The sequence below is a fragment of the Eublepharis macularius genome, chromosome 1 (assembly GCF_028583425.1).
Source record: "Eublepharis macularius isolate TG4126 chromosome 1, MPM_Emac_v1.0, whole genome shotgun sequence".
NCBI lineage: Eukaryota > Metazoa > Chordata > Lepidosauria > Squamata > Eublepharidae > Eublepharis > Eublepharis macularius.
Window position 1 is genome coordinate 34832097 of NC_072790.1, and position 11866 is coordinate 34843962.

General features: G+C 45.6%; 1 protein-coding gene across 1 annotated transcript in view; it reads right to left on the minus strand.

Annotated features, from left to right (window-relative positions):
- LOC129341877 (GDNF-inducible zinc finger protein 1-like) overlaps window positions 1-8170 on the minus strand; it is a 28994-nt gene extending 20824 nt beyond the window's left edge. The window contains exons 1-3 of the mRNA XM_054997240.1: window positions 8085-8170; window positions 2872-4247; window positions 385-479 (exon numbers count right to left, since the gene is read on the minus strand). Coding sequence (XP_054853215.1) covers window positions 385-479; window positions 2872-4226 — 1450 coding nt within the window. The 5' untranslated portion in view covers window positions 4227-4247; window positions 8085-8170. The remainder of the gene's footprint in view (window positions 1-384; window positions 480-2871; window positions 4248-8084) is intronic.
- Window positions 8171-11866: the final 3696 nt, after the last annotated feature.

Here is an 11866-nt window from a genome sequence, read left to right on the forward strand (position 1 = left end):
CTTTCTCTGCTAAGGATTGGACTCTATGTTATGACACGAAGCTACCGTTGACTGAATACGACCATCTGTCCATCAAGGTCAGTACTGTCTACGCAGACTGGCAACAGCTCCCCAGGGTCTCAGTTTGAGGGTCTTTCTCCTTGCTTACTGCCTGATCCTTTTAACTGGAGATAATGAGGATCGAACCTGGGACTTTCTGCGTGCCAAGCAGATGTTCTATCACTGAGCCACGGCTCTTCCACAAATTATGACTTGCAACATTTTAACACAAAAATGGGGCATCCCCAAAAACTCACTGTAGAGGATCGAAACTAGAGAAACTCAAACCCTGAATTCAGCAAGCCGAAATATTTTTTTTTAAAATGAGCTGATGCTCTCACCTACCTGTATGGCATCTTTTATGATATATAAGCATGTGATTCTGTGTGAACCTTGCTCCGCAATCACTACAAACAAAAGGCTTTTCACCAGTGTGGATTCTGAAATGAGAAGACAGTACTATCAAAACAATCTAACATCTGCTCTTCCTCTTCCCAGAGCAATAAAAAGCAGCTGGCCTGGTCAAGCGCCACATTGACTGAGATGGTTGTCGTCCCTTAATCAGCCCCAAACAATATGCACAGCACCTACTTGACCCCAGGGCTCCCCATTCAGCTGGGGAGGATGGGGCCTGGGCATGTATATGACTGAATTCAGATCAAGAGGACATGCAAGTGATGACAGCTTCCAGGCACTAGGATGAAAAAACAAAATACTCCCAGCTTTTAACCTCCTAAACTGTTAAGGAGTAGGTGGTCTAATACAAGTCCTCACCTCAACTGTTTTCACTCACAGACCTCTGGTTTTAATTATCTCTGGTCAAAGCCGCAATAGAGGGCTAGGCTTGAAAACGGAACTGACAAAGTGGGTAAATAAAAATGAGCTGTTTTGTAACGGGATCCACACAAAAGAATGCCTTCCTTTTCAGAAACCGGGTTGTTGTCGTTTTTTCTCGGTAAAACACTTAGCCGCTTTAGATTAACAAAAGCAGAAATGTGATTTCAGTGAAATGTGGATTTTTTTCCAGGGGAAGAAAAAAATCCAATAGGGTTTTATAGGTAAGCAGCATTTTCCCTCTCCAAAATGAAAAAGGGGAGAGCGGGAAATAATGTTTCACATTTGTAAGCCATGAAACGGTTCCTTTTTCCTTTCTTCTTTCCTCGTATTAAAAATATCAAAGCCAAAAAATTAGTCACAAACGGGGTCCTCACCTGCAAATTCCATTTCTTCTGCTGGGATCAAACAAGCTCTTCAACAGCAGATGCCTCTGGCTCAGCAAGCACTTCAAACACTACATAGCTGGATTAGGGACCATCCTTTGTCTAGGAGTCCAGCTAGATTCTTCCAGGATACACCACTGGCATAATGTCTGTCGCCACCTGACGGTAAGCGCCAAGGAGCCGCTTCTCCCCACCCCTGCTCCATCACGTGTGTGTTATGTGCCGACAATTAAGGACCTCCAAAGCAGTCCTATCATTGATAGCCTTGCTCTGGTTCACTCAGACTGAAGGTCGTAGTTTCCTTTATTGAGTCAAAATAATTAAATGCCCTCGCATCACAACTGACACATCATGGCCCCTCAAGGGGTTTTCAAGCCAAGAGCGGAGCAGAGGTGGTGTGCTACTGCCTTTCATTGCACAGCAACCTTATCTCCCTTGGTGGCCCCCCATCCAACTCATAAACACGGCCAACCCTGCTTCGCTTCAAAGCTCTGCTGAGCTTGGGCTAGTCTGGGCAATTCAGGATGCTGTAACCATCAAGAGCCCTCAAATCTTCATTTCCTTTCCTTTTTTAAAAAAGCTACAGATTCGTCCATCGAGCTCCTTGGCAGGTTTCAATAAAGATCTGATCCCAGCCGAAGAAAGGAAAGGACATTTGCCCTGCTGGTCTTGTACACTGTCTGCAGTGGGTAGTGCTGCTGGAAGCCGCTGAGTGGGAACGCAGATTCCCCTAAAATAACATTTGCATACGAACAGGCAACATATGAAAAAACCAAAACAGATCCCCCTTAATCAAACATTCTCAGTAAGCCCGGATCTGGATCTGAAAGCACTGCCCAATGAGCAGGGGGGAAGGGGTACAAACCCTACTGTAGAATGAGGGCATCAGGGCTGGTCTGAGCCGGCTGCCAGCCAAATATGGCTTGCCTAAGGCCAGGAGAGTTGCACCTTCAATATATATATATTATTTACTTTGTTATTTATAGACTTTATTATTATAGCCCACCTGCTCCCCCTGTGGGGACCCCAAGGTGCCTTACATCATTCTCCTCTCATCCTTACAATAACCCTGTGAAGTAGGTTAGGCTGAGAGGATGCGACTGGCCCAAGGTCACCTGGCAAGTTTCCACAGCAGACTGGGGATTCAAACCGAGGTTCCCATCAGACACTAGCCACTACAGCTCCAAGGCGGGCCCTATCATTGGACACAACAGCTGCTAAATCAAAACTTGTATTTCAGCTATGATCTGGACTATAGCAACACTCCCCCCCACACCCCTAGTGAGAATAATAATAAATAATAATAATAACATTCAATTTATATACTGCCCTTCAGGACGACTTAACACCCACTCTGAGCTGTTTACAAAGTATGTCATTATCCTCATAATAATCACCCTGTGAGGCGGGTGGAGCTGAAAAAGCTCCGAGAAGCTGTGAACTAAGAGAATCTAAGAGAAATGTATGAAAATTTCATAAGCAATGCCCAGCCCTTCTCGGCTGATTTGAAGGTCACCAAGCTGCCTTGGGAGATTTTACCTTTCCTGTGATTATTATTTTTTTTTTGCCCAGAGATTTTAACTAACAAGGCCCCAGTCAAGTCCGTCCGTACCTCATGTGTGTTTTAAGTGCCGAAGGCTGAGAAAACTTAGCCTCACACTCTGTGCACCCATAAGGCTTGTCGCCCGTGTGTGTCCTTTCATGAAGCCTCAGGGCCGTTTTGGAGCTCAACCCCTTTCCACACTGGAGGCAGTGATGACGCTCCCCACCACCCTCATGAACCTGCAGAATGTGCCGCTTGACGTCCTTCTTCCTCTTGAACTTCTTACCACAGAGCTCGCAAGGGAAGTGGCGCTCGCTGCTGTGGACGTGGCGCTGGTGGCTTTTGAGGTTGCACCGGTTGGCAAAAGTCTGGCCGCAGGTTTCGCAGCGGTAAACGATCTCGGCTGCGATGCCGTGGCTGTGCCTTATGTGCTTCAGGAAACTCTTCTCATACAGGAACTCCCGCTCACAGGTGCTGCACGTAAAGTTGCCACCGCGGTTCTTTTTATCCTCCTCAGATCTGTTCGAGTTTGCCTCCAATTCATCAGGGCTGTTGCACCCTTTGTTTTCGGGCTTCACGCTGCCTGCCACTCTCTCGCCCTCCTCCTCCTCCTCCTCTTCCCCCACTTCCTCCTGCATGGTGTGGTCTTTGGACAGCTGGCTTGCCTCGGCAGCAGCCTCAGCATACTTTTGCTGTTCTCGTAGGCGCCTGGTGTATTTTTTCTTGGGTATTTCCACAAACACTTTTCTGCCGGCCAGCCTTCCACTGGCCCTCCTGATTTTGGCACAGGGAGTCTTTGGGGCTTCTTTTTTCTGATCTAATTTCTCCTTTAGCTTTGCAGTGGGTGCCTCGAGGCCTTCTCTATCCCTAGGCCGTCCAAGGGGTGAGTTCACAATATAGTCCGTGCTGTCACTCGGCGCTTCGAGAATCACTTTGGGCTCAAGTAAACTGCTCGGTTGGGCTCCGCTGTCCTCTTCAGTATCTTGTGACTCGGAAAAGTTCTGCAGTTCCAACAACACTGATTCGAGCATCTGCTTCTTCAGCTGAAAGCAGGTTTCGGACAAATCCAAGCACTTGAGCTTCTCGGCCATTTCCAGCATACGCTGCACCCGATCTTCTTCGACTTCCACCCTAGCAGTATAGACAAACTCAAGAAAAGACGCAAAGTCAGCTACCTGGACCTCATTCAAGAAAACGTTCGTCCTTGGTCCTTCCACGCCCTTTTCGTTCAGAAACACCTCTTTGAAAAACTTGCTTGTTGCTGCCAGCACAGCCTTGTGAGCGACAAACTCGGCCCTGACACCTTGATACTCCACACTCACAGTCACATCGCAAAGGTGGCCCAGGAGACGCAGCTGGTGCATTTCGTTCAGAAGGTTGATGGGTGAGGATTTCGATTCTAAAAGAACAGCATTACTTTCCATCTTCCTCCTTTCTAGAAACAACTTTAAACAACAGCGCACGTTAGTTCTGCAGCTCATAAAAGATCAACATTCAAACAATTATTGTTCCTTTTGAATAATGAAACAATCCTGTTCTGGAGAGTGTACGGCACTCAGAACTCCACCCCTGAATGGGAGCTAGACTTTGCAGTCCCGGGGTTCGCAGTAACGGCAGGAGTCAACAAATTTAGCCTTGGCTTAGCAGAGCCACCAGTGATGTTCAGAGAACTTGGAGGAGGGATGAAGAGAGGAATTTGGATCCAACAATCCATCGGTGGAAGGCAGGATAGTAACAGATCTTTCCTGCGTTCCCCAGGGTTGGGGGATCCACATGGACTGACAGCCTCACAAATCAGAAGGTTGCGGCACGGAGTGCAAAATTGTCCTTTCCTCCTCTTCCATCAGCACAGCTCTGCTGACAGAAGAGAGAACAATTTCACCCCCTCCCTGCTGCATTCTCCCAGCTGACATAGCTAATAGTCCATGCGGGTCTTGTGATTTTGGGAATAAGCTTCTTCAGGGTAGCAAGGAACATGGAGGGAACATAGGAAAGATCTGCAAATCTTCATGCCCTGCAGATTGCTGGATCCAAACCTGTTATGTCTTTCTTACGCTGCTTTTGGAAGCACCGAGAGGGATGCATGCAGCTACAGCCTTCTCCAAAACTTATCATGAAATGCTAGTCAAATCCCTTCTCTGGAGAATGCTTGGATGGTCTTACCTTGCATGCTTTCCATAGCAAGATACCTCTCTCCTGTTCTATGCAACTCACAGAGGATTCAGAGCGAGAGAGAGAGAGAGAGAGAGAGAAAGAAAGAAATCTTTGTGCTTGGGCATCCGTAGCAGTGCTAATCGCCAGTTGCCATTTGTGGTGGGATTTATTAACCCTGCATAGAAGCATTTTGTAAGCTTAGCATGATAAAGATAAACTTGCCCTCATTTTTTTTTTAAATGGAGTAGCACTGAAGAATAAACCAAGCCCACTTCCACAGCACAAACAAAAGTGGTCTCAAGAATATGATTACCATACCCAAAGCACCTATTTCTAGGGGAAGACCCACGTAGCTGCCAAGCCGTGAGGTCTGCAGGTATCTCCATTCTACCTCTCTGCTGGTGGCATACTGCAGCCGGAATCAGGCAGGTTTATTACGGTGACGGTGGATGTAGATGCAGCAGCTTGGGGCACTGGCCTTCGTGGACCTCCAAAACGCAGGCTTTGACCCTTTCAGACTGGCCCACTTTAACCTCAACCTGATACACAAAGGCCCACTTTCAATTTTTTAGTACGTCTGTCTGTCTCATTGCTTCATTCCCACCTCTGTTGTCGTCTCTCTCCCCTCCATCCTCATCTTTCTAACCTTCTAATTAACCTTCTATTTTGGAAGCAAGCATCTGTGTCACTGGTACAACCCGCTTTAGCCTGGCCAATACCCTAGCCTAGATCCAAACCCATCCACTGACGATCACCACTAACTCTAATTGTGACTCTGATCTATTCTTCTGCTAAAAATAAATAAAAATTGTCGATGGAGCAAAGCAGCTTCTCAGTGACAGAAGCAGGAATCAAAGCCACTCCCAGCCCATGTTTAAATAAACAGGACAGGGACTTTTGGTCTCTTCACACTTTACGGTTGTTGATATGGGTGGTCATACCTCAAGCAGCCAGCTTCTTTTCTCAGGTCCTATGACTCCTTTATTTCCCTTCCTCGTTTTCAGATCTTTTACAAACGAGTTGCTTATAAAGGTTCTCAGCACATTCAGTGATGCACAGTGGCTCACAAAACAGCAGTTTATGAAGCATTTCGAGTGACTGTTGTAAAACTGAGTTCAAAAACACCTTTGAAACGGAATGCTGCGACTACTGGGAGTTCTGGCTTTTGCTGAAATTCCACTATGCAGCCCACGGAAAGTGGAATCCCCTCTTCACTGAGGTGCATGGGGCAGCTTTGCATTCACATCCCTTTGTATCCACTGAGCTGACTGTCCACCACTACGATTTAAGAAAGCTCTTTTGGGCAGGAGAGTCTGATACACACCCTATAAGTACTGAAATGGAATATGGGAGAATGCTCACAAGATCCAGATATTCAGCTTTCTCAACCTGAAGTTTTTGAGCAGGCCTATCCCACCCCTTAAGGATGTCAATAGTTCAGCTGTACCTCTTTAACTTCCTACTCTATCTGCTAATCGGCCACTAGATTCTGTGTTCATTCTATTTTGCCTATCCAGAAACAGACGGCAGAGACGGTCACCCACTCTGAGCGAACCGTCAACATTTTTTAAGGACTCTTGTAAAGCGCCTTCTTTTTATAACATGGCTTTCCCCTCTTTAGATTAGGAATAAAGAAGTGTCGACCTAAAGGATGTACATGATATAATGCATGTGAAGGAGTGGGCTCTAGGTCATTAAAGCTTATGCTGGAATACACTTTAAAATGCCACTGGACGCTTGTTTTATTTTGCTGCTACAGAACCGCATTATCTACACAGCTGGATCCATGTTAAAGGTTCAGAGCAAGTGTATATACTCTGAATCAGTTTAAGGAACAACTAGACAGTGCTGGTACTATTTCATTAGAGTGTCTTGCTGGATTCAACCAATGGCCAGTGGTTAGTGGGCCAGTGCAAGATGGTTAGTGGGCCACAGACTGCTTTTATACACCCATGCTCAGCACTAAGGGTGAAACAAAGGTATTGACACTCTGAAAGGGAGAAAGACACACCAACTGGACTAAATGATGCACTGTTTAGGACATGCAGAAATGACTATACACTTTTTTAAAGTAGAAGAAACAGTAGGGAGGAGGAAGAGGAAATTGATAACTGTTTACAGTTGTGGGCACAACTTTTGGAAGATGCTTTTTAAAATATGTACATTAAATGAATTAAAACTGGCCGAGATCCATATGACTTCAAAATCTTGAGCTTCAGAAAAGCAGGATATAATTATTTTAGGTAATATTTTCAATTCCAAATTGAACAGAGAGCATCTTTTCTGCTGATCAGTTATTTCTTGCCATCATCTTCCTGCACCCTCATGTACCAAATCTGATACTGCAAGGCCAGGGACTGCCTTCTTAACCAGCTGTTCTGTTAAGTGCTGACAGCCAAAAAAAAAAAAGCATAAAAGAGCTTGTGGGCACAAAGTGATGCCATGTTGCATTGCCAGCCAACCTCCAGGTGAGCCCTGGAGATCTACCGGGATTACACTTGATCTCCAGACTACAGATATCAGATCCCCAGGAGAAAATGGCTGCTCTGGAGGGAAGACTCTATAGCATTATACCCTGCTGAGATCTCTCAGCAAAACCCGCCCTCCCTGAGCCCCACTCCCAAATCTCCAGGAATTCCAAAACCTGGAGTTGGCATCGGCCTTCCAAAACCTGAACCTGGAAGGGATCAGCATCACCTGCCCCAATGGCATGCATCCCACCCACCCCTTGCCCGGGGAACCCGATCCTTCCCAAATAAAGGGAGGGGGCGATAGGAGTAATAGCAGTGGGCCTAGGATTACCAGCTCCAGGTCGTGAAATTCCTGGACATTTAAAGGGGTGGAGCCTGGAGAGGGCAGGGGTTGAGGAAAGGAGGGCTCTCAGCAGGGTATAGTGCTATAGAGTCAACTCTCTAAAGTGGGCATTTGCTTCAGGACAACTGATCTCTGTGGCCTGGAGATCAGTTATAATTCCGGGAGATCTCCAGCCACCACTTGGAGGCTGGCAACCCTAGTTCCACCTCCATCCCAGAGGGCAGGGAATCAACCCCCCCTCACAAATACCCGCTTTCTCCCCTCACCGCCCGGCCCTTACTAGCCTCTTGCACCCCTTCTCCATTTTTACCCACCGGGCAACCCCACGTCCGGCCAGCCTCGCAGCCTCAGGGCGGAAGACCCTCCTGACACTGTCACATCCGGCAACGGCCGCGCCGGCCCTCTCGCCTACAGACGTTTACGTCGGAGTATGACGTCATGACGCGTATGTGTGCGTCAAGAGGCGGGGACATTTAAAGAAAGAGACGCTCTTCACTGGCCCATCCGCCTGGCAGTCTCCTGACGCAGCGTATGGAAGCGCGTTTGGTTTGTTTTTATCTAGGGAAGGGAGTGCCATCGAATACCGGAAGTGAGGGTTGTGAGGCGACTATGTTTCCTAGCTGAACTCTTCAGAAAACGAGTCTGATGACATCTAAAGAAGGCGCCGATCTCACTTGCGCACACGCAGATCTTTGCCCGCTTTCTCGGGCGCCGCCCGTTGCCTGGCAACGCCCTCTGTAGGCCCGCGTTTGAAGCCCGCCCAGTCTAGGCGTCCTGATTTGAACTCGGGCACGCTTACTTCGGGCCGCAAGTAGGAAGGTGTCGCGGCTGAATGATTTCTCTCCCCATGCCCGATAACACCACCTTCAGCTCACGCTCCTTGTTTGTAGAAAGCTAGCATCTTAAGGCAAAGGGCTCCAACGAAACCTTCGCTGTGGTTTGCCTCTGCAGCTGTAAGTCCTCTTCAGCAGCACTCCTCGAGTTAAAATAACACTTCATTCTCATGCTTGAGTTTAAAAAAAAATTGGGCTACAGGACATTCTTAAAACTTTAATTTTTAAGGGACTGTAAACATAGAAGTGCTGGGAGAGTTTCTGCTTCACATGGAATTAGAAATCCTAATGGAACAAAGTCGAAGTATATCCATTTTCTAAAACTAACATTTTTTTAAAAAAAACAATATTGAGTATCCTTGAAGGTTGTGCAAAAGAATAGCCAATTTAAAATCATTATTGCTTCAGAGCTATAGCAACAAGCACTTTTATTTAGAAAGCAGAGATCTGAAAAAGTCCCCTCACACAGTACATTGAGAATGGATAGAAATAATGAATATGAGTAGCCACAATCTGGTTCCATAAACAAGAGGCTCTGACTTCTTTTCAACCCCTGAAAGAGATTTATGAAAATATAAATTCAGCATGCATGTTCATTATGTTGTTCTAATTTTGTTTTCGAAGCAGGGCAGATACACGCATGCGCTGTTTTAAAACATTTTTTTATTTTTAACTTGCTTCCTTTTGAAGGCAATGGTTTTCACTTTGAAAGTGGGGCCTTCCTTATTTCAGTTGAAAAGATGCCGCCAGTTTTTAATTTCTTATCGATAACTGAATTTTATTGATTTTAATTGGGTTTTTTTGAAAACTGATTCAGAAATATGTTATAAAGCTGCACAGAAATATAGCAAAAATAAATCACACGCATACAGCCATGGCATCTGCCTGTTTATACCTCTACTACAACATTCAAGTGAGCAGAACTCTCCAAATATTATCAGATCAGTCAGAGATCTTATCTTTTGTTTGTTTGATCTAAACTCCAGCCTCATGGTAAACAGCAACACACCATAGGCTGTTAATCTGTCAAACAGCCAGGCGCTATTGCTAAGGATCTTGCAGATCATGTAATTCTGAGCAACATCACATAACAGTCCTTTGCTGACATCGCTGCAAGGAAACCGGCCATCTTCCATTGCATGGACTTTTGGGAAGGATCCCGGCTACAATCAGTTCCCAGCAAAGCACTAGCTGGGAGCTTTATGGGGCTGCTTTGCAAAATGACCCAAGGGGCTTACATCTGCATGAATTTCACACGAGCAGTCCTGATATAACACTGAATCACTATGCCATTTTCCAGTCTAATGCATACTAGAGTTTCACCATAGAAATACCATGGGATACACCAATGCCCCTTAGCTTCCGCAGAGCGTTGACACTTTTGTTGGTTTTCAATGTATTTATGTGTGTCTTTTTAACACAATTTTTTTTTAAGGAGGTAAAGAAATAAAAGCTGCAGATGGAGGAGGTGGATCAGACGGTGCTGGATACCAGCTTGATGGGCAGCTGCTTCCTGCCTTCCTTCATTTTATTTATATTTGATTTATATTCCGCCCTCCCCACAACAGAAGGCTCAGGGCGGATTACAACTGACATACCGTCTAAAACACACACAGCGGCACAATGATCCAACCGACCACCCTTTAACCATCTCCAGAGCAAAGGGCTCCAACGTAAGGCAAAGGGCTCATAAAAGACTGATATAGTCCTATTGCTAGAACAAAGTTGGGGGCAGGAGGCTCTCCAGTGACTGTTTCCTTGCCTGCCTCTCAAGGCCTCTGCCAGATATTGACTGTGTAAACTCTTTTTAAAATGTTTTTGACACAGCCTACCTACTCAGCAGGGAAAAGGTGCGTACCTTTCATTAGTTCTCCTTGTATGTTAAAGCCACAGCAGAGGGAACCTATGCTTGTGGTCCTGAAAGCACAACACTTTTGGAGAAGGAGGACACATGAATGAGAACAGAACCTATTTATGAGCAATGCTGCTGCTGAAGAATTAAGAGGTAGGCTTATAACATAGTCAGGATTGGAACGATTTTTGAGCCCAAGAGTAAAATTTGGCAAACCAAATTTGAAGGCAGGATATTTTGCTTGTGGGGTAGGGTGAGGAGAAAGCCAGTGTTATTGAAGGAGCGTGCCAGTTTGAGCTGTGATATTTCCTGCCTAACTTGTGAAATCTGCTTGCAAAAGCAAGGGAAGGATTTGAACTGTATGGAAGTCTGACAGTGAGCAGAGCTGATGAACTATTCTGTTAGAAGGAGTCAACTGTTTTGCAAGTGGGAAGGCAAGAAGTTGCGTAGATTTGGACACCAAAGAGTTGCTGTTCTCTGAAATCTCAGCTTGGAGAATGGTTTTTAGGTGGGGAGCGGCAGAGGTATCGATTGATTGTCTATCCAGTTTGGGTGCTGTTTCTACAAATGTATGAGTTCTCTAGGTTTCATTCTCTCCTTTTTTTTGCAATTTCACATTATCAACTAAATAACAGAGGTGTACAGTAATCCAAAATTAAAAACATGTTATTCAGTAACACAAAAACTAAGACAGCAGAAATATCTGGGGTTCCCAAAGGTACAGAGAACCACTATTTAAAAAGATAATAATGCTCTGTTTTTAACAAATTTATAAAATTTATTAGAAACTATATACACTTGACATTTGCACCCTCGGAACATTTTTTCCAAAAATTTACACAAAGTATATACAAATATTTCTGAGCTGCCAAGAAATGGTTACAATGATGTGTGTAAATCAGTCATATCACAGTAAGTGGTCCTGAGTAGAGATGGGCATGAACCGAAATACGAACCAAAATTAAGCATGAACCAGGCCAGTTCGTGGTTCGCGAAGCATGGTTCATCAGATCCCATTTCTGATGAACCGCCACAAACTTTTAGCCTGGTTCATTTTTTGGTTCGTCACTGCAGACAGCCTGGTGCTAATCAATCAGTTTCCTAGGCAACAGAGGATGGACTTCCTGCAGACCTTCTGCTGACCTGGAAGTGACGATTTTCTGACCTAGAGGTGCCATTTTCACGAACCAAATGAACCGGTTTGCGAACCAGGGGCAGGTTCGTGAAAGTTCATGGTTCGTGAAATTTGACGAACCACGAACCACATGGTTCAGTTTTTTTCCGATTCGTGCCCATCTCTAGTCCTGAGCCAGAGAGTTTCTCTGTACATACAGAAGCCTCTGTATCTGCAGAAGAGGGCTTGGGCTCCCTTGTTTCATACAGCAGCTCCCAAGGTCACATCACAAGCTGC